The 23,521-nt window shown below is 41.6% G+C and overlaps 1 protein-coding gene across 3 annotated transcripts in view; it reads left to right on the forward strand.

The window, feature by feature from the left end:
• The window catches only part of NT5DC1 (5'-nucleotidase domain containing 1), a 138,471-nt gene that overhangs the window by 92,340 nt on the left and 22,610 nt on the right, over window positions 1-23,521 (forward strand). For all 3 annotated transcript variants that reach the window (XM_059401241.1, XM_059401239.1, XM_059401240.1), the window contains exons 7-8: window positions 14,574-14,748; window positions 16,656-16,753. In XM_059401241.1, coding sequence (XP_059257224.1) covers window positions 14,574-14,748; window positions 16,656-16,753 — 273 coding nt within the window. The remainder of the gene's footprint in view (window positions 1-14,573; window positions 14,749-16,655; window positions 16,754-23,521) is intronic.

Genomic DNA, 23,521 nt, shown 5'->3' on the forward strand with positions numbered 1-23,521 from the left:
AGGCAGGCACCCAACAAACTGAGCCACCCAGGCACCCTGTCCTTCGAAGATTTTTCAGCAGGGATGGAATTACCATTCTCCTTAAATCAATAGCAACAGCTCTTATTTAATGACGTTATCTACAAATCATGAATTCTTTTCTCCCTTCCCTCCTACTCTGTTCTAAAATGATCTTATTTGCTGACATGAGACATTAAATTAAACTCCTTTTGTAGTTTCAAAAGGAGGTCTTATCTGGAAGGAAGAAGAATGTTTGTCTTAGTTTGCAGAGAAACTGAGCTGCTCCTGGTCATCTAAGAGTTCTGGCGAGATTTCCTTCCATTCACATTTTTCTTCATTGAGTGCTCATAGTTTATTTAGTTTTTATTGCTTACATTTGCCAAACACTGTGAGTAAAATATTTGCCTCATTTAAATTGAATTTTGAATGTTTCCTTCTTGGTTATTATTGAGTAATTCCAGGCTCTCGGGTTCTCTGGATTTATGTTGACAGCACCTTTCCTTTCAAAAAGAAATAGTCTGGTCACTTATGTCATATGCTTTCTTAAGAGATTTTTTTTCTAGGTCAAAAGAAAGCCAGAATATAATTTTTCATCAGTAAATGGTTTGATTCTTACAGTGTTCTTTTATTCAGGTTTTCTGGAAACCTGTAGCATCTCTGCCTAGATAACTAGACCTGTTTTCTGCTTAGAGCAGACTTGTTGTACCTCATTTTCTGAGAGATTGAAGATCTACACTAAATATACACACCAGCATTTATATTACTTCTAAGACCTCTTAGCCTTGAGATTCACTAAAATTTTTGATAAGTAGGCCTCATTTAGACTGAGCACAAATTAAGTTTACCTTTGACTATCGAAGAAATGGTTTATTTTATTAAGCCACATAATACTGTATACTCACTAAGATTTCAGATGAGTGTATCTAACCTCCTTAACAGAAGTGTTAATGGCATTACCTTTATTGAAGTAGTTCTGTGTTTCTAGAATCCAGTTACTGTATTTCCGAGCACTATAATGGCACAGAGAAAATTGCTTAATGGAGCTAAGGGGAAGGTAGAAATCTGATGCAGTGAGTGAACTGTACAGAAAAATAAATGAAGGGAACCTGGGTGGCTCAGCAGGTTAAGCGTCTGCCTTCAGGTCAGGGTCCTGGGATCTGGCCACGCGTTGGGTTCTCTGCTCAGTGGGGCACCTGCTTCCCCCCTCTCTCTCTGCCTCCTCTATGCCTACTTGTGATCTCTGTCTGGCAAACAAATAAATAAATAAATAATACATATGACTGTCCTCTTAATAGGATGATAGGTTTGTTCAGAAAAGTAGCCAAGATACAAACTGGCAGCGTTAGCGAGACCAGAAGGATGATAGAATGAAACAAATGAAAGGAATCTGGCTAGAGGAGAAGAAGGTGCCTGGAGTCGAGTGCTTTCTGGAAGCCGTTCAAACTCGGTGAACCTCGAGGGTGAACCCTTCCTGCCCAGGTTCCCGCTGTTTTCTCCCTGAGAGCTTGCCCGTCCTAACAGAGGCTGCGCCCGTGTTAGGTGTCCCCAGGCTTCCTCTCCTTTCTGTCTCATAATGGATTATTTTAGCCAGGGGGCTGCCTTCCCATCACAAACTGATTAATGGTCATTTGGGAGCTGAGCTTAGTGTAGTGGGAATGTACGCACATGCCGTCTGACCATTCTTTTCAGCTGTGCGCTTCAGGAGAGGGACCAGGTTAGAAGAAACACGGTGGAAGTTCTGTTCAAGCACTTGAGTCCTCAGTGGGAGGCAGGCTTTTTGTCTTTGTAAGACTTGAGTACTAAATGCACCCTATAATATCTAGCTCCTTTTTCCTGTTATTGTTTCTGATCTCTGTGTGCCTCCAAGCTAGAAAAATCAATAGTAACTTTTTGGTTTTGTTTTGTTTCGTTTTGAGAGAAAGTGCGAGCAGGGGAGGAGGGCAGAAGGAGAGGGAGAGAGAGAATCTCAAGCAGGTTCCAGGCCCAGTGTGGAGCCGGACAAGGGGCTCTGTCTCACGACCCTGAGATCATGACCCAAGCAGAAACCAGAGTGAGCTGCTTGACCCACTGAGCCACCCAGGCACCCCACTGGGAACTGTTTTAAAAAGCCATCAGCATTGGCACCTCTCTAAGCCTACTTTGCCCCAAGCTATCCTGTTTTTGTTCTCATTTTTTCCAGCCGACCAAAAGGCTTCAAGTCAGTGGGCCTGCTTCCTCTGGTGAAAACAAAACCTCTTCGATGGTTATGTGCCTGGCAAATACATTTAAAAACTCTCTGAGACGAAAGTTACAGCGTACCTCTTTGAAGCTGGCCCCTAAAACCGGTCCCAGGTTTTACCTGGAAGCATCTTTACTTTGCTGTACCAAGGAAAACATCCTGGTTTCTCACACAGCTCATTTGTAAGGCTGTGCCTCGGCAATAGTGCCTTCATTCACCCCAGGCTTCGAACTTTTGAGGTGCTTCTGATGATGTCATCATGTCATCATGTGCATTTCTTGGATCATTCGACTTCCTCTGACATTAACCAGGAAAATATTACCAGCCGTTGGCTTTCAGCCAGGGACTCGCGGTGTCTTGCTGTGACCCGTGCTGTCGCTCTGTTAACAAGCAGACCAAATGGGCCTGAAAATATTTTATTCAGAGACTGAAAAGTCTACCAGAATCATAAAGATAATGGCAAAGGCATAAAACATAGATTTATTTTAGCAAGGAGAACCCTCTTCAGGCCCAGTAGATTAGGCTGTTCGAGGACCCAAAATAGAGAATAACTGAGCGGCGAGCCCCATGCCTGGGGCTCTGCTGTGATGAAAAACTACCCAGAGGTATTTACGTTATCTGTCAGAAAGCGGTCTTACCACCAGTGATTTGTGAATATTCATTCTGCTTGAGAGACTGCATCACCTTAAAACAGTCTCTCCAGTTAATGAACCTAGTAATTATTCTTGGTACTTTCTCATACTTGGTTATAACCATTGGTTGTTTATTGTTCCTGTCCTATGACTATGAAATACCACATTTATATCAGGAATCAGCAATTGTTTCCCCAAAGGACCAGAAAGTTAAAATTATAGGTTTTATGTAGATACTTATATCACCATTTTAAAATGTAAAAAATCTTTCTTAGCAGGTGGGCTGTGGTTTGCCAACCCTAGTCTTTAGGATCACCTGCTAAGTTTTTTCCAGTAGCTCTCCCCTCACACATGCTTCTGCAGTCATTAATCCTCTACTGTTTGCCACACATCAAGAATGCAAAAAAATATAAAGACAGTTCCTTTTCTGAACCATCACACAGCCTCAGGAGGGAGAAAAATACAGAGATACACTTACTACAGGTGTTTGCTACTGCGTAGTGCAGTGAATGTCGTCAGTGGTGTTCAGAGGCATCGTGCCAGGGGAGGGCTGCGTGTAGACCACGGTCTGGTGAGCAGCCACAGACATGCCTAATTAGTAAAGGGAGGACAGTGCATTCCAGGAAGTGCAATGATATCTACTTATTAATGTAATACACTTGTTTTATTTTGTTTCCTATGTTGGTATAAGATCTCTATTCCAGAATAATTACATAGGTAACTTTAGCTCAGTAACTACAAAGTACTCCAATAGAAATTCTGAGGAAAAGCCCATTATTCAGTAATTACAGAGAAAAATAGAACACAATTTAAGGAACTAGACCTCTGCTTCTTGTTTTTAAATTATTATCTTTTTTTGTTTTTAGCAGGGGGAGGGAAGAGGGAATAAGAGATCCTTAAGCAGGCTCCATGCCCAGCACAGAGCCCCATGTGGGGCTTGATCTCACAACCCTGAGATCATGACCTGAGCCAAAACCAAGAGTCAGATGCTTAATCAACTGAGCCACCCACGTGTCCCTCTTTTTCCGAACGTGTTATTTTACTTTCGTAGACACTGATCACCAGATAATTTAGATCTCAAACACAGTTGTAAACACGTAGGCAACGGGGCTACATACATCATGTAACATACTAATCATTCTGTAATTATGAAGAGGTTACATAGGGTTTAGTGGACTAGGATTCCTGAGCTGTATTCCATTCCCAGATTTGTTGCTAAGTGGTTTTGAACAAAATCAGTAGTCTCTACTCATCTTTAAAATCTTCTAATGAGAACCTACTAATTCATCTATAACAAGACAGGATTGAAGAAGGTGATGTCTAAGGCCCCTTCCAGTTCAAGATACTGTAACTATAATCGGAGCGCATGTCAGTAGATACTTTTTTTCCTCTGCAGAAATCAAACTTGATTTGTCCAAATCTCAGACTCTCACTTACTTGAATTCCCATCAATCTCAAAGACCTTGCACTATGATAACTATGTAGTAGTATACCACATGCCCAAAAAAAAAAAGAAAAAGAAAAATAAAGAAGGGGGAATTTATGGGGTCCTTGAAGTTACAGAGCACCCAAATGCTGTGCCCCGGGAGAAGGAGTATTGCACGGGTTCTGAAAGGGACCTGGCTGCGTTCACATCCTGGCTCTGCTACATTCTGGTTTGTAACTCTGGGCAGGTTCCTTAGCCTCTCTGTATCTCAACTGCAGGTTGGAAATAATAGAGGTCCCACCTCACAGTGTTATTATTGTATATATTAAATACGGTCATCGTTGTAAATGTCTTAGAATTGTGTTTGGCAAAAATAAGCCCTCAAAGAATGTCAGTTATTATTATAAATAGGATAATTATACATATAAGTCCATTTAGAAGATTTAATATTGAAATGTTTTAAAATAAGTGATAATGCCATTGGAAATTGCTCTAATATGATGGTGAACAAAAAGACACAGGTAAGAAACTATATGTGGTTTGCTTAAAATTGCCATAAAGTTTCACATGAATAGAGCATATCCTGGCAGGAATCACATCAAAATATTTGTATGTTTGGTAGCTGACCTGAAAAAAGGGCCCCTGTTTTCTTTTCCTTAAAAATGAGCTAGGCCCCGGGGTGGCTGGGTGGCTCAGTGGGTTAAAGCCTCTGCCTTCAGCTCTGGTCATGATCTCAGGGTCCTGGGATCGAGCCCCGAGTAGGGCTCTCTGCTCAGCAGGGAGCCTGCTTCCCTTCCTCCCTCTCTGCCTGCCTCTCTGCCTACTTGTGATCTCTCTCTGTCAAATAAATAAAAAAAATCTTTAAAAAAAAAAAATGAGCTAGGCCCCATATAATCAGTAAATTGCAGCAGAAATGACCCTCTAAGACTTCTAAGGCTATGTCGTAAGTGTCCTTGCAGGTTTTACTTTAGTATTTTGGGACAAGTTGAGCTTATCCCGAGACTGGCCTGCTGTGGGAAAGCCCAGGCTAGCTGAGTAGAAACACAGTTCGCCAACCCTCAGTCTCCCCACTATCCCAGCCCAGGGGCTGGACGCCACTGAAGGAATCCTTAGATGATTCCAGACCCAGTAGTGACATTTGATTGATACACCCCCAAATGCGAGCCACCCAGCTGAACGCTGAACTCTGTCATCCCTGAAAACCATGAGATAGGATAATACACTGCTATTTTAAGTATATCACTCTGTGTGAGATGGTCTTTTATACAGCAATAGAAAACTCAGTAAAATGAAATTTCTATACCAAGAATGTATCATTTAATAAAATCAATAACCTCTTTAAATACTGTTGTTTTCGATGGCAGTGTAGTTTCAACTTTAAGAATATTATGTTTCATGTGGTTTTAAGTTGTACATGTCCATTTGGTAATTTTCAACCTACAAATTAATAAGAACGTCCCTTTAGCCACCCTAAATAAATGTAAACTTGTTGGACTTTACGCATGTAAGAGTACAGGGCAGCCCAGGAATTTGTGTAGAATATTCTCTATCAACCATTACAGAGAATCTCCTTTTTTCTAAGACCGAGGTATAAGATTTCTCTTGACAATGACAAACGGGGCATATTGGGTGCTTTTTTTTTTTTTTTTTTTTTGTCTCTCTCTCTGTACCAGACTGCTCTCCTCTGGGGAATCTAAATCTGCGGTCCTTAACTTCTCGGGAGTCACATGTCCGCAACTCCAGGAATCGGATGTAAACTAAAGCACCTGCACCTGCTCTGCTCCCTCAGACACACACATACAGGGAGGAGCAGTGTGTGCAGACAGCGTCAGGATTTCCTTCACCCACTGAAGCCATGTGTGTACTGTGGGTTAGGAATTCTAGTCTGGGGCGGGGGGCACCTAGCGGACTCAGTCAGATGAGCATCTGTTTCTTGATATTGACTCCGGTCTTGATCTTGAGCCCTGCGTCATACTCCCTGCTCAGCAGCGAGTCTGCTTCTCTCCCTCTCCCTTTGCCCCTCCCCCCCTTTCATGCATATTTTCTCTCTCTCTCAAATGAAGAAATAAATCTTTAAAAAAAAAAAAAAAGAATTCTGATCTAGGGCATTATTATTCCTGAAGACTCCTTCAGTAGTACTGCAGAACATTACACGTAGGTCCTGTGTACTTGTGTTTGCTGTCGTAGATATTAACACTTTTTTATTTTATCAAGTCCATAATTTCAAGTTTTATATTACAAAAGAACAAGATCTGCCAGAATAATTATCTGCACTAAAATGGCTCACTAAGGGGTGCCTGGGTGGCTCAGTGACTTAAAGCCTCCGCCTTTGGCTCAGGTCATGATCTCAGCGTCGTCCTAGGATTGAGCCCCATACTGGGCTCTGCTCGGCGGTGAGCTTGCTTCCCCCTCTCTCTGTCTGCTGATCTGCCTGCTTGTGATCTCTCTCTGTCAAATAAATAAAATCTTTTTAAAATTTAAATAAAAATAGGGGTGCCTGGGTGGCTCAGTGGGTTAAAGCCTCTGCCTTTTGCTCAGGTCATGATCCCACAGTCCTGGGATCGAGCCCTGCATCGGGCTCTCTGCTTAGCAGGGAGCCTGCTTCCCTTCCTCTCTCTCTCTCTGCCTGATTCTCTGCCTACTTGTGATCTCTGTCTGTCAAATAAATAAACAAAACTCTTAAAAATAAATAAATAAATGAAAATAAAATGACTTGCTAATTTAAAACTTTTGTATTTTTCCCTTTTCTTTCTCTTATTTATTTATTTATTTATTTATTTATTTATAATCAGCTTGGAATGACTGGCCAGGTGGCATTTTACAATAACATACAAAGGATACAACTGATGTAGGCCAGATTTGGGTGGAAATGTGTGTTGGAAAACAGAGTAATGCCTCATGAAAAAGAACTGCTTTTCCAAGTTCTGGGGGTTCCGGGTACAGATGTGGCAGAGACTTAACACCTAACAGGGATTCCCTGTTTGTATATGACCCTGTGAGACCGGATACTGGACAAGTAATTCTTAAGTGTGCTTGGGAATTAAGTTCCTCCTAGTCAGTCCTAGTTCTGCATACTTTCAGCTTTATTAGTAAGAAAAGATATTTCGGAACAGATAGAAGATGTTTCAACTAAAATAATTAAGGAAACAGTAGGCCCTTGTGATAAAATATAATCTTTACACCATGTGTTTCTTTGAAGGCCAGTCTGTCTTTTGAAGAAAACTTGAATGTTTTGACTCAAGGTTAATGAGGTTAAGACTTAACTCAAGGTTAAGTCTCAAAAGACTTAATTTTATTTTTCTGTTGTAATCCATACGTATTTCAGCAACTGGTTTTTACTGTCTCGGTTTCTAACTAGCTCACATCTGAAGTTTGTGGGAAGTCAGAAGTGCTATGTAAAATTTGCCTGAAGTACTAGTTAATTTTAGTTTTATTTAAACCGTTCAAAAGATATATATTAACATAAGCTATATAAGTATTTACGTTTTGTAAATAGATATACAATAGAAATCTTTGAGTTATTCTTGGAGGTTAACAAAAACAATTTAGAGCTCTTTAATTTTATTTCAGATATTTCTAGAAGCATTTGTGAATTTTTTCTTCTTATGTCTTGAATTGCACAGACAGAGTAATGGGATTGTTGACACTTTTCCTAAGCATCTCGTTCTGGTTCTCTGTTGCTCCATAAGAAACCAGCTCTCTGTTACTGTCCCTGATGCTCTGAGCTGAGTTGGGTGCTTTGCACTTAGGGTTTCCCAGGCGGTGGCAGGAATGCAGTCATCTGAAGGCTTGCCCAGGCTGGATGTCTCAGGGGGCACACTCATGGTTCTGGGGGTTAGAACACAGACACTTAAGTCCATCTGACTCACTCCTCACAGCAGGGTGGTCTCAGACTGGTTGTACTTTTTACATAACACTGGCTTCCAAGAGATAGAAAGTTAGAGTTTCCCAGCCAGTGAAGGGCCACACCTAGACCTAATTCTGTTGGTCAAAGCAATAAAAGGCCTGCCCACGTTCAAAGGATTGGAGCGGTAGGGAGGAGAGACGGCTGAGCCATACTCACCAGCGTAGTAAGTGGCAGACCTGGAATTCAAACTCAGGCCAGTCCCAACTGCAACGCATGCACTTTTCTGCTTTGCCTGCAAAATGACTACACTCGTGATTGGTAAATGGAAAAGAATGTAAAATAATACTGTGAAAAAATGCCATCACATATTCACCTTTGAATATATCTTTCCATGAAAAGAAATAAAAATAATCTTGAAAAGCTGAAAACCATGTTAGTTTAAACTCATTTTAATGTGAGAAACAGGTCTAAGAGTTTCCGTCAGGTAACATTAAACACGCTTACTCTGATTGTGCACCTTTAGCCCGAATAGTGAGGATCGAGTTCCTTCAGGAAAAAAATGTATTTTTAAAAACTATGTGGTTTTTTGAGGGCGCCTGGGTGGCTCAGTGGGTTAAGCCTCTGCCTTTGGCTCAGGTCATGATCTCAGAGTTCTGGGATCGAGTTCCGCATCAGGCTCTCTGCTCAGCAGGGACCCTGCTTCCCTTTCTCTGCCTGCCTTTCTGCCTACTTGGGATCTCTGTCTGTCAAATAAATAAATAAAATCTTAAAAAAAAAATACTATGTAGTTTTTTTAAGGCTTTTCTGTAGCAGTAGTACTTAAAGTGCAGTCCTTAGACTATCAGCTGGTGTGGGAAATTGTTAGAAATGCACATTTTCAAACTCCACCCAAACATACCAAATCAGAAACTCTGGGAGCATTTCAGCTAGCCTTCTGGGTGATTCTAACATACCCTAAAGCCTGAGAATCACTACTCTACGGAAGTCCTGAAAGAACTGATTCTTTGAAATCACTTTTTGAAAGACTATGTACATGAAGCGGAGATACATGTCAGAGGAAGAGAGACACTGTGGAAACGGGAGTTCATTGATACCAAGTTCTCCGGCGGTGACATCACCATGGAGGTGTAGATGCAGGTGTAGACTAAGACCAAAGTGGCCCATCTCCACCACCTGTTCAAAGGTTTGCAAGTGTCTGACCGGCCAGGTGTGAGTCTTGGGAGCGTTTCGGGGATCTGCGGGAATTGATGTTTGTCGCACGTGCGCCACGGGCTTCCCTGAGCTCCCAGATTCAGCCTCGTAACTGACTCCCTCCTCCCTTCCCCTGTCAGGTCACATGGACCAAGCCAGTCTTCCTTAGCATCGTCAGTATTCCCGAATTTCAGCGTTCAGCCCTCGTGTCCTTCCCAGGCTCTCCGTTCTTGTCCCCAGCACGAGCGTTCTCCTTATCGGACAAGGTCTGATTCAGGGTTCACGCCTGCGTGTGGCATCGCACATCAACAGCAACTAATAAGTGTTGATTCCCTATTACAAACAAGGCTCTCTGTTAGGGGATTAAGTAATGTAAAATTAAGAAGCCCTTGTCCTCTGAGAGCCTCTGGTACACAGTGAGGCAGGCACGATATACAGATGATAATGGCAAGAGTTCTCACTCTTAGATCTTCGAGCAGTAATCCTTAAAATCACTTGGGGAGCTTTAAAAAAAATACCACTTTCAGAGATAGAAGTCAAATACTATTAAAATATAAATTTTATAAATTATGTTTTTCAATATCTTATATACTTCATTATCCAATTCTAATGCGTTGTCCTTTTCCAAGCATTATATTTAGCATGTAGATTTTTCACTTTACTCAATCTAGGTATTCTAGGTTTCTTTATTTACAAATACATTAGATAGAAACAAACCATATAGGGACCATAAACAGGAAATCTGTCCTAAAATTAAATGTTTCATCTTTTGTCCTCTGTAAATAAAAGTTATTTTAGAACATACACAACCTATTGCTTATCTCTGTCATCCTTCAAAAAATATTTGAGTATCTCTTGGCCCAAAATAAAGTTATATGTATGTATATTTCAGAAAATTCATTCTGTCATCTCTTACAGCAAGTACATTTAAACAGTGTAGAGCTAAACATTCTAGCTGGTCACAGGCATGCTCTTCTATAACTTGTAAAAGTCATGAACATTTCAGTCTCTCCTATATTACGTTCTGCAGCAGAAACAACAACAGACCTTAACTGGAGTCTGATGGTGGAGGTGTTGGCATCCCAGCATCTCTGATCCCTTTTGCAAAGAGCTTTGAAAACTCCAGCCACAAAATCACAGAAAAGGTAGTGACACAGTTAACAAGAAAAATGCTTTCTTACTCCATGATGATAGAAAGAGTGATGTGGACACAACTGCTTGTTAAAATTAAAAAGCGTATTTTTTAATATTCAAATTGTACTTTTCTTTTTAACCACAAGAGGTCCCTAATCCTCAGTCACGTTTGATAAATGCAGACCAATTTTATGTGCCTATCAGACTGTTGCAACACTTTGCTATTATTTTCATTACTGTATTAACCATTTTTTAATATATGAAAAGTAAAGGTCTATTCTCTGGAACTAGCTTTTTAAAAAATGTACTTTTAATCCTATCTGGATACAGAAAATACCAGTGTCTAAGGATATGAGAGGAGTGGAAAGGCAGGGAATATGAGTTACATAAAGTGGCTGTGAAATAGAATTCCTTTGAAGTTAAGTGAAAACACGGGCTACTTTGTGAGTTGATAACAAATAAGACCATTCCTTTCTTTCTACTCTAGGTCTAAATGCTCTGTCTTCTCCAATCAATGTTAACCTATCAGTTTAAGAATGTAATTAAATACAATTATTTTTTTCAATAGGGGTGTTTAAAAAAAAAAAGGAAGGTACTATGGATAGGGTGATTTTGACAGGGCATGCATAATGCAGTTTTTTGTCATAGGTTATATGTTGCAAATCTTATTATTACTTGGACTTTAAACAATCATAAATATTTCTGTGTCTGCCTCCACACTAATTTAAGTAGTCATTCATTGAATGACTGCTCCATGCCAAGCAGAAAGACAGGCTCCCTTACCTTTAGGAGTTTATATATATAGTCACTTCGGAGAGATAATTTAATGAACAATTATAATCTAGTTTATAGCTTGATTTAGTAGCTTTGGCTTTATAGCTTGATTTATTTCAATAAAAATATGAGTTTTTTATAGACAGCAATGCTATAAACTTCGGAATTGCTAGGAGACTCGACCTTAATTGTTCCCACTATAAAAAACGTGAAGATAATTATGTGACATGATAGAGGTGTTAGCTAACACTAGGGGAGTAATCATAATTGAAATATATAAATATAGCAGATTAACACATTATATATACATCTTACACATCTTACACAATGCTTTCAGTTATATTTCAATAAAATAAATTTTTAAAAAGATGAGCCTGTACTTGGTGTAATTCTATCTATTCCTTTAATGATTTGAGGTTACGAGAGAGCAAAAATATATTCCCCAGTAGTTGGTGACCATTTATAGTAAGAGCAGCCCATAGTCTACCCCAATAGTAGACTATGGGCTGCTCTTACTATGAATGTTTTTTACTTAGTATAAATGTTGGGAGATTTTAGTGTGTTCATTTTAGTCTGGCTTGTGAACAGAATGAGGACACTCATATGATTGCCTCAGGGAGTAATGTTCTCTTACTAAAGTATTATGTGTGTACTCTTTGGGATTAAGTTTATTAAAACTAATAAAACCAATTTAGGCAAGAATTTTCAAATACAATATTTAAATGTATGTGCTCTATTTTTTAATTCACTTGGAATAGGTTTGTAGCAGTAATTTATATTTTGATCACTAGATGGCACTAAAGACATAGCTGTGGAAAACCGCGTTTTCTCAACTTGGTTCTGAATAGACACTTAAGTGTGTAAGTGTTTTCAGCACTGTATACCAGTAATCTTTTGTTATCTATCCCATAATATTTCTGTTTCTACAAAAGCTTCGTTTTTCTGGGTGAAAGAATCTCACATATGACTCCCTTAGGTATAATAAATTGAGAGAGACACAGCCTCTGCCATTTACTTGGATAGTCACTCATCAAACTATTCTGTTCTTAGCTATTTGATTTTATTGCTCTCTCTTTCTGAAATTAACCCTTTCTTACTCATACCTTCTCTTCTCTGAAAAAAAATCTTTAAAGGGTCACTACATAGTTGTATGATATTAAGAGATCCTAGAGATTTACACAGTGGCAAAATACCAGAAGAGTGCAGACTTTTTGTTCTCAGTCTCCTGGTGTCTCAATATTATTATTGCATTGTAACATGGTTTTTTTCTTTTGTTGTTTTTTGGTCTGGTTGTGATGGATACTTGCAGTATATCACATTGTGAGTAGAGATGCTGCAGGCTGCAAACCATAGATATCCTTGTTATGTAAGCTGTTGTTCAATTGAGTTACCTGACTGGAAGTCCACGGTTGGGCTGGTACTCTCAGCAGTAGTTAGTTAATTCAGTGTCTTAATTAGAGATCGAATGATGTCATGGGGGACTCGGGTTCCTTTCACATGTCAGCTTGGCCATCCTGGCTCTGTCAGATTTGTGCTTTGTGTTGGGGATAGCTGCTGCCGTTCTAGGTGGGATGTGTGAGCGAAGTCCAGAGTGAAAGAGCGGGTGACTACTCCACCGTGTAGATTCCTTCTCCGCGGCTGTGCACCTGACGCCACAGACCCCCAGCGGAGTTCTCAGGTCCCATTGGCGAGGCCTGGCCCTCTGGGACTTCCTACACAATCCACTGCAGCGGGAAGGGATTCCCACAGGAACTGCCACTCCACGGTAGGCTGAGAGCGACCCATACCCCTGCTGTGCACCCAGCCCTGAGAGGAGCAGGAACCCTCAAAGAACATTAGTGTCTCCAGCAGAGAAGCAGGGCGAAGGCGTGGACTTGGGCAAACACAACAGTATTTGCTACCATTTCTGGTTTTATTGAGTTTTTGTCTTTTTGCTTAGAGACTCTTCTTTTTCCTAATATTCTTGAAATGTTACTTTCATGTCTGTTACTTTAAGTGCGTGAGACTGTGCAGAATCACAGGACCAGCCTGTAACTGTGGCGGAGCTCAGTGCTCATTCAAGCTCTTTCTCCTGTGGTTTTGTTTATGCTTGTGTCCTATTCTTAGCAATTTAGAGAAAGTAGGAACTTGGGTTCTCTTTTTCTGCTTATTAGTGCTATCGCCCGGAGAGCAGTTTCTCTAAAGTACAGTATGAATCTAGTAGCATTTCAGGCAAGTCTGCAGTTGTGGGCAAAGTACACACAACTTTCAAGGCACCGTGGCAAGCAGCATGGGTGCGTCTGACCAGAACTTCTGGAAATACTGGCAGCATCTGCCTCAGAGCTCAGACTGGCCCCTGTGGTCTCTGAAGACCCAGAGGGGCAGAGCCAGCAGGCCCACCTCAGTGATGAGAGCCATTCAGCTTTTGCTGGCCCCTGCATTGCCTTCCAGCCTTTTCCATTTGACATCCCAGCAGCTCTCAGAGCCTGCAATAGAGTTCCATCTGAAACTCTACTGTGACTCTGAGGAACACAGCTCCCCTCTTGGTTGCTTCACACTGACATATTTCTTATGCATTATCTGAATATTTATTCATCATTCGTATCCAGCAGATAATTTCTTGAATGATTTAAAGAGTACTTATTCATTGACATTTCAAATGCAGGAAGGCTTTCTCTGATTTAAAACTGATCATATTGGGGCACTTGGGTGGCTCAGTGGGTTATGCCTCTGCCTTTGGCTCAGGTCATGATCTCAGTGTCCTGGGATCGAGCCCCACATCGGGCTCTCCGCTCAGCGGGGAGCCTGCGTCCCCCTCTTTCTCTGCCTACTTGTGATCTCTGTCTGTCAAATAAATAAATAAAATCTTTTAAAAGTAAATAAATAATAAACTGATCATATTGTGTTTATTATATTATCTGTTCTAACAGTTTATCGCTTCCTGTCAGATAATCAACAGACATTCTCAACTGGCCTTTTCAGTCATCATGTTCTTAAGGAAAGAACAGGAGTATTTTTTTTTTAAAGATTTTATTTATTTATTTGACAGAGAGAAATCACAAGTAGATGGAGAGGCAGGCAGAGAGAGAGGGAGGGAAGCAGGCTCTCTGCTGAGCAGGGAGCCCGATGCGGGACTCGATCCCAGGACTCTGAGATCATGACCTGAGCCGAAGGCAGCGGCTTAACCCACTGAGCCACGCAGGCGCCCAGAACAGGAGTATTTTTAAGAAGCAATTAATAATGGTGTCATTGCCATGTCTGAACCAAGTTTTTATCCTTTTGTCTATAGCTTTGAGAGGCATAAACTTACTTGAGAATACATGAAGTCAAAAAAAATTTTTTTAAATCTCCTTAACATTTTTTATTTTTCAGAAAACTGTGGAATATATTTTCCAGAAATCAAAAGAGATCCAGGCAGATATTTACACACATGTCCTGAATCTGTGAAAAAGTGGCTTCAGCAGCTAAAGAATGCTGGGAAAATTCTTTTGTTGATTACAAGTTCTCACAGTGATTACTGTCGACTTCTCTGTGAATATATTCTTGGGTAAGTGATAAGTCCTTCCATTCTCGTGGCCTTAGAAAATACTGATGACGAATGAGGTCAGTACTGCCTTCCAAGTACTCGCCCGTGCCCATCCCCTTCTGTTAGACAACGCTGAGTGACCGGCAGTTGCTTCTCTGCATCTGCTGATGGCAACACCCCCCAAGGGCAGTTTAGCTAAAGCAGTATGACTGGGGCCAGTAAGGCTCGTAGTCCGCCGATGGTCTGGACTTGAGAGGGTCTGACAGATTGATGGACTTCATGTCCCTCAAACAGCACTTCATGAGTTCGGTTTCTCAGCTTCGGATGATAAGTGAGGGACACCGAGTTGTAGATGACATTCCCTGACCCCTGCCTGGAGTACCGCCCTTCCGGCCCTTTCGGTGTGGAGCCGCGTCCTCCAGCATTCAGCACAGCCAGGGATGAAACTGACCTCCGGGAAAGTCGAGGCAGTGTAAATGCACAGACTTCAGACAGACATGGGTTCAAGACCGACCTTGCAACTTCCTCAGGCGCCTGAGGTATGTCTTTGACTGTTCTCACCCTCGATTTTATCGCCTTAAAAATGGGCCAGCCGTACCTCATAGGTGTGAGCGGGGAGTTTAAACAAGGTAGCACAGGTATAGGATTCGAGTAGTTGGTAAGTTTCATTGTCAGTATTTATTTATGTCGTTCTCGTGAGCAGTACCAGAGAATATCCGTGGTTGGAGCCAGACTGTAAAATGGGTAATGAGATCTCCCCCAGTGTTTCCTCAGATTGCAGCAAATACTGAATTGCTGGGTATAAGCAAATTTCACCCTCAACACTGACCTCTGGCTGCCTTCTTTAGCCTCCTGAGGTCTGTGTTCCTCAGCACGTGTGGGTTTAGATTGGTCTGTGGTATATTTAAAATCTACTGATGGATTTTCTGCTTTCTGAGTAATATGTAGGGCTGGGATCCTTGGAGCGAATTAAGGCAGGAGTCCTGGATACCTTGCATGGTGCCTGTTGGACGGCGAGACTCCATTTGCCATCCTGATAGTGGGACTGTGCTTCCAAACAAGCACTCTTACTTTCTTTTTCATTAGCATAGATGACCCAAGTTTTTCTTCCTATCTTAATTTCTCTTCAGTGTAGTTTAGATTTCTAAATATTATCTCCCCCAATGCTCTAGTCTTTACTTTGCCATCCCATATGATCCGTAATTTAGTATTAAATACAGACTAAAAAACAATTATTGTTACCTAAAATTATCACACTGTAAGATTACACTGATTTCCAAAATGAGGTATCTTCTTCGTATTTGAACACTCTAAAAGATGTCGCCTCACTTGATATAATGGTAGCTTTCTGTAGGATCCATGTAACATACAAAATTATTAATAACTTAATGCTAATAAATCCAAAGTTCAGGCCCCACATTTGAAGACCTAGCTCGTGAATATTTTCGCTGTTAGAAGCTATTAAATTCAGGAGCGCTCGGGTGGCTCAGTGGGTTAAAGCCTCTGCCTTTGGCTCAGGTCATGATTCCAGGCCAAGCCCTGCATCAGGCTCTCTGCTCAGCAGGGAGCCTGCTTCCTCCTCTCTCTCTGCCTGCCTCTCTGCCTACTTGTGACCGCTCTCTGTCAAATAAATAAATAAAATCATAAAAAAGAGAGAGAGAGAGAAGCTGTTGAATTCATTCACTTTAACTATTACCCAGTTAGTGAGTTAATGTGCATTTTTCCCCCTTACGTTTATACTTCAAGGTGTTGTCAGGAGGAGTAGTGCTTAACCGTCTTCTCTTTGCACATGTAAAATACAGAAAAAGCATGTAAAAGTTAATCAAAAGATAAGAAACGACTGTGATCAGATAGGCAAAGATTAGGTTCTATTTTATGTGGACTTTTTCTAAATCCGTAAAATTATGACAAATATTATTGCCTTTTAGGAATGATTTCACAGATCTTTTCGACATTGTGATTACAAATGCATTGAAGCCTGGTTTCTTCTCCCATTCTCCAAGTCAGAGACCTTTCTGGACACTCGGTAAGTTAACATTTCTTCCTTCCTTCTTTTTTTTCAGATTTATTTATTCAATTACTTAATAAATGCCAGTTGACTGACAACCATGTGCAAAATACTATGCTAAATACAACAAGGGGTATAAAAGTGATAGCACGCCTTCTTTCCCGTCCCAGGAATACACACACACATTAAGGTCAGTAAATGCATGGGGTTGATTGTAGGCCATTGTAGCTGTCACGGAAGAAATGACTTCCCAATGAGGTAAACCAGGAGGACACCTTAGTTCTGTTGGCAGGGAAGGCCTGTCCAAAAAGGCCTGGAAAGGTGACTAACCGGGCAGGACCTGCAGGACAGGTAATGAGAAGAGCAGAGGAAGAGAGGCAGCAGGTCAAACAAATGCACAGGCCAGCGTGGGAGTAGTTTCGGCGAGTTCCAGTGACGGAGAGGAGGCCAGGGATTCCGGAGAGAGGAGAAGACGTGGGGGAAGGCAGGCGGCCTCACACACGGTGGAGATGGGTTTGAATATTATTCCACGAGCTCTGAGAAGCTGTTCAGTTGAGGTGTAGGAGTAACAGGGAGAGCTCTTTGGCTGCGGAATGCGAATGGATCGAATGTGGGAAAGATAGGCACTGAGTGTGCCACGGGAGAGACTGGGGGTTGGTCTGAGGAGGTAGTGCCGGAGGTGGAGAGAAGCGGACATATTTCAGATGCATGTGGAGGTGGAACACAGGGCTTGGTGATGCTTTCAGAAGGAGAGGATGAAAAGAATAATCAAAAATGACTTGTTGGTTTTTCTTTTTTCTGAATTGAGCAAATGGGTGAAGGGTGGTAGCATCTACAGCCATGAGGAAAAATACAGAGGAAAAGTTTTTAATGGGGTGGGGATGATAGCTATTAAGAAATCATTTTTTATAATGTTAAGTTTGAAATGCCCATAAGTTATTCAACTGGAACTAACAATTAGGAAACTGTATACATGAGCATGGAATCCAAGGGAATAGCTTTAGGCTCAGGATATAAATTTGGGAGAGTTATCAGCTCACAGGGTATTTTAAAGCCATGGGCTTTTATGAGATCAAATGCAGAGAGAATAATGAAAGTAAAACCAGATTGTAGATAGGTATTCCCACATAATAGTTTTTTAAATAGTTCATCCTTCTATCTCTTGATACTTATCAATTAAGCAAATATAGTGCAAAAAATGCAGTAACTTGTTAGCATAAAGTTCATGCATTTGTGGTCTCCAGTATATTAAAAAAATTTGGCATATTTTTAATGTGCATTGTTTTCCATTATTGGTGTATGTGTGAAATTTTAATAAGAATTCCTGTGGAACATGGGGCAGCTGGCTGGGTCTGTCCATGAAGGAGGCAACTCTCGATCTTAGGGTTGTGAGTCCAAGCCCCACACTGGGTTAGAGATTAGTTGCAAATAAAATCTTAAAAAAAAAAACCTCTGTGGAACAATATAAGAACTGCTATAGGTACAGAAAAGGTATAGATTTTGGAAGAAAATATGAAAATCCTGCAGATAAAAATTTTTTAAAAATTTGCTGAGTAGTTAGATATTTAAATATAAATACGTGAAGGGGGAAATATTTAGGGTTTTTTTGTTTGTTTAACACAAAGAGTATTATTTGAATCCCCGATAACAGGTTATTTCTTAACATCAAGGATTTATAGGAAACATTAAACCAATATATAAAAATACCATCGCTCTCTCTCTTTCTACCAGACCAGGGTTTCTTAACCTTAGCAGTTCTGAGATTTGGGGTAAGATGCTTCTTTGTCAGCGGCAGTAGGGCTGCCGCTCTGTGTACTGTGGGCGGCTTAGTGGCGTCACTAGCCTCTGATCACTAATGCCAGTAGCATCCCGTATCCCCAGTTGTGACATCCAAAAGTGTCTCCAGACGTTGCCAGATTTGCCCTGAGGAGCAAAATCACCACAGTTGAAAACAACTGTCCAAACCACACTCATTGATATACAGGCATATTTTCATATCTTCAGTTAAAAAACATAAACTATGCCCTGATCCTACATTGTCTTCCAGCTAAAACCTCCATTCTCTGGCTCCCTTCATAGCTGAAATTCTAGAAAGACTTGTCTACACTCACTGGTTCCCCTCCCTCCAGTGAACTCTTCAACACACCGCCAACAAGCTGGCCACCTTCTATTCTTTATCGTCCTTAAATGGCTGTCCCCTGATTGCCCCCGGCAACAAACCTCCAGTCTCTTCCCCCTTTCTTGTCCAGTAGGCTGTGCATCACGTCCTGTTTAAACCGCTTCGTCTTTGCTCTCTGCTCAGAATATATGGGATTTCATGCTTCTGTAGATATACAGAAAAGCCTGCCTCTGTTTTTTTCATATCCAGAAGTGATTAGACTAGAAGATCTCTGAAGTTCTTTCCAGCTCTAGTTTTCTGGGCTTCTGAATTTAAAATATTGCAGTGGAAGATACAGTGAATCCTGCAGTTTTTAGAGTTAACACAAAATACTTTATTCCCATTTTGAGGGCAGTAAGTTTGTGAGAACTGTTATGAATGAGAGGATCGTACTAACATGAAAGAACCTCTCATCTGTGGTGTGTAGTGTCCAGTTTCATGCTGATTCTGATTCATTGCCTACCTCTGATTGCCTTTCTACCGCTGGATTCCCTTCACCTTTCTCTGGCTCTGCTAAAATATTTTATTGCAGTAAAATATTCATTGTGCTCAAAATCAACACAAAGTTATCAAAATATTTTCATGCAAATTAAACTGCAAATAATAGCTATGAGTAAATAGCATTAACACAAATTTAGCTTCTAAATCAATATGGAACTTTCTAAGAATTGTTAACAATAGTAAAGGAAAAAAATTGTTGATCGTCAATGTTGAATTCACTGATTTCCACAAAAAGAAGTCTTCCATTATGTTTAAGACAAATGATTTATTCCTTCGACGCGTAACCAGAGAGAAGTGGGATCCCAGCCCTCATACTGCAGTCCGGGGAACTTTATGATTAAACAGCGTATTTTCCAAGCTTCACACCTATTTCTCTAACAGATTTTTCCTCAATCTTAGTGTCAAAATATACTACATTTCATATTTTAAAAAGCCACTCCATTAGTTTTTAGTCAGTTTGGAACTAGTGTCCCTTGTATCACATTTCTGAAGGGTTCATGTTCTCCAGCATTCCACATTCGCACTCCTTTCTTCTGCTCTCTCCCACTCTGATGGTTTCAGCTGTCCCCTCAACAGCAATGACTCCCAGTTCCTTATCTCCCCGCATCACTTCTCCCTGACTCACACAGGCGTATTTCTAAACTCCCCAAACCCTGCAGCCCTGGCGTTGCAGGAACCTTGATGTGCAACTCGTGAACTTCCCCTCCCATCTTGGCGTGCTCCTCTTCCCGGACTCCCTAGTTCCGTTATAACTTTTCCAACTGATCTTGCCCAAGCTAGGAGAACCCATCAACTTCTGCTCCTCTCTCCCCTTCGCATCTAACCTGTCCTTCAGTCTTCTCAGGCTGGTCACCTACCACCTTCCTGCCAATGCCTTTATCATGCCTTGTACGAACTGGTACACTCACATCACTGCTGGGTGTGACAGTACCTAGTGACTGATCGCCCAGTTTCCATCAGCCTTGTCACCCTCAAACCATCCCCATGCATGTCGTGTCCCTCCAGTGTCATGTAAATCAAATCACTGCTCCAAATGGATTAAAAGCAGAAGTAAAGTAAGGCAAAGGAGCTTCTGGGATGGAAGGTGCCAGGCCAGCCAATTCTCAAGGGCACAGTTAGCCGTTGCCATAGAGACAAGAGGGGGAGCATCCTGCCTGAATCGGGAGCCAAGTGCCTCCTGCTGGGTTGATCCTTACCAATCTGTTTAAGGATTATTTGGGGGACAAGGAGCCTCTTCCAGGCAAAATGTGCAGCATCCCTCTCCATCACTGGGTGATTCAGCTCCTCACCAGCGCAACCGGCCAGGGTAGGGGAGGGGGGGAGGAGTCCATCCTGCAAGATGGCAAATTCAGTGAGGAGAGCGAGCGACGGTATCTTTTTCACTGCCGGGTCCCCCGTGTCTGCCAGCTCCCCCTCCTCCCCACCCCCAATTTGGGAATCACGACCCTACTCGCTGTCATTGGTTTCTTGGCCTGAACTATCACCCACACGCAGACTCCCAGATCTTTCTCTGAGACCTCTTTTCTAGAGCCTCATAGCCCGTTTCCCCCTGCACACAGCTGGCTCTGCGCAGTGTTGCGAACTCAGACTTCATACTCTCCTTCCACGTAGAAACGACACAACCAGACGTGCCGGCCGCTTTCTATTATCGTCCTTACGTGACTACCCACGGAATCGCCCCGCGACCAACCTCCTGTCTCCTCCCCCTTTCGCGTCCAGTATGCTGTGCACCACGTCCTGTTTAAACCGCCTCGTCTCTGCTCTCTGCTCCCTTCCCATCAGGCCGTCCTCACTCTCTTCCCGGGGAGTCTCTTAACTGCCCCCCCCCGCCCCCGCCGCCTGCACTTTGTACCTCTCCCTCCCTACCTCTCTTGCGCCTGCCCTCAGATACTAGACAAAGACTTCCATTTGTCACGTTAAATACATTTTATGTAATTCACTTATTACTGTTAGGCATACTCTGTAGTTAATCACACACACACAGAATCTCCTGGGCTTCCCACTCCGTGGAGCATCCAAAGGTGAATTAGGAATCTGGTTGCTAAGTTACGTTTTCATCTTCACTCTGTCCGCTCCCTACAGATGCCCATGAGTCCACCCTTGCCAGAACGAACACCTTCTATTCTTGGCAGATTTTTGTTCCTGCCCTGCGCTCCACATCAGTGTTTCTTTGACTATGATGTTCGCTCACACCCCCCAGGGATATTGTTAGAATGGAGATTCTGATTCAGGAGGTCTGGTTATAACCTTAGCTTCTGCATTCTAAACAGATTTTCTGGTGAGGCAGATGCCACTGGTCAGATCACCAGTGACAGATTCTAGTAACCCCAAGAGAGAATGCCTTAGTGCAGTTAACTGAAGATTGTTATTCTGAAAAGAAATGAGTCCCAGCATATGAGGTATGGAAGTATTGCTCAGCGGGGAGCCTGCTTCTCCCTTTGCTTCCACTTTTCTGCACTCTTTTCTGTGCCTGAGCACTCTTTCACTCTAACAAATAATTAGATCTTAAAAAATACATATATATTTAAACTAAAGGAAAGGACTTTGAAAGAATTAATTGCTTTAAAGAATTATGAGTATCAGGGGCACCTGGGTGGCTCAGTGTTAAAGCCTCTGCCTTCGGCTCAGGTCATGATCCCAGGGTCCTGGGATCAAGCCCCACATCAGGCTCTCTGCTCTGCGGGGAGCCTGCTTCCTTCTCTCTCTCTGCCTGCCACTCTGCCTACTTGTGATCTCTGTCTGTCAAATAAATAAATAAAATCTTTTAAAAAAAATAAAGAATTATGAGCATCAAACAAATAGTAAACCCTCAGAATAAACATAGATGAGTAGATATTCTCTTAAATTTGCTGAACTCACTAGTAAAATATTTGTTTCTCTTAATCTGTAATTTTCCTTTTTATGGCTCCCAACACAGACAAGCATTTTAGCAGACATTTTACTTTAAAAATGTCTAATGGGGACACCTGGCTGGCTGAGTGGGTACAGTAGGTGACTTTTTAAAATATTTTTTTATTTATTTGACAGAGAGGGAGAGAGAGAGCATGTGCACATGAGCAGGGGCAGAGGCAGAGGAAGAAGCAGGTTCCCCGCTGAGCAAGGAGCCTGATGTGGGACTTGATCCCAGGACCCTGGGATCATGACCTGAGCCAAAGGCAGCCACTTAACCGACTGAGCCATCTAGGCGTCGTGAGCACGTGACTCTTGATCTCGGGGCCATGAGTTCAAGCCCTACATTGGGCCTGGAGCTTACTTAAAAAGATAAACTTTAGAAAATATATATTGTAAAAATGTGTTATTGCCCATGCCCCCCCCCAAAAAATAGAAAAAGTGTATAAAAATGCACAATTGGAGGAAAAAATTCTAACTCAAAATTGAAGAGGAGATATGTAAAAGTAAATATGCACTGTCTAGTCAGGTCCACGTAATATAGGACAGAATTCAGGGAACCAAAAGAATTGTAAATATATTTTTAATTATAAGTCAGTGTTTAGTAAACCTCTAGCAAGTCAACATTGCTACTAGAATATAAGCATCCTAAAGACAGGGGCTTGGGCCATCTAGGTCACCTCTGTTACCTCATACCTAAAGTATTCTGTAAAATCTAGTTGAATAAAGATTTGAAAGAAAAAAAGAAAAAGTTTTTTCCAGGTCAGTCTATTCCCACCAGGCTATGAGGATTCTGTTTGTAACATCTTCCTTGTAACAGCAAAAGAATGGCAACATCTCACCTATCTATCAAGAGATCATTATTAGGGGTGCCTGGGTGGCTCAGTGGGTTAAAGACTCCACCTTCAGCTCAGGTCATGGTCCCAGGGTCCTGGGATCGAGCCCCACATCAGGCTCTCTGCTTAGCCTCTCTCTGCCTGCCTCTCTGCCTACTTGTGATCTCTGTCAAATAAATAAATAAAATCTTTAAAAAAAAAAGAGAGATCACTATTATTGAACATGCATCTATTTTAAAAACTAAGTAGATTGCAGTGTATTATCTAGAGAAGCTTAAAAAAAATCAAATTGCAGAACAGTGTGCCAGTATTTGCATTTAAATGGGAGGGTTCATGGGTATAATATTAGTTGCCAAGACTGCTGTCCTAACAATAAACCACAGACTGGGGGCTTAAACACCA

The sequence above is a fragment of the Mustela nigripes genome, chromosome 5, assembly GCF_022355385.1.
Source record: "Mustela nigripes isolate SB6536 chromosome 5, MUSNIG.SB6536, whole genome shotgun sequence".
Classification (NCBI taxonomy): Eukaryota; Metazoa; Chordata; class Mammalia; order Carnivora; family Mustelidae; genus Mustela; species Mustela nigripes.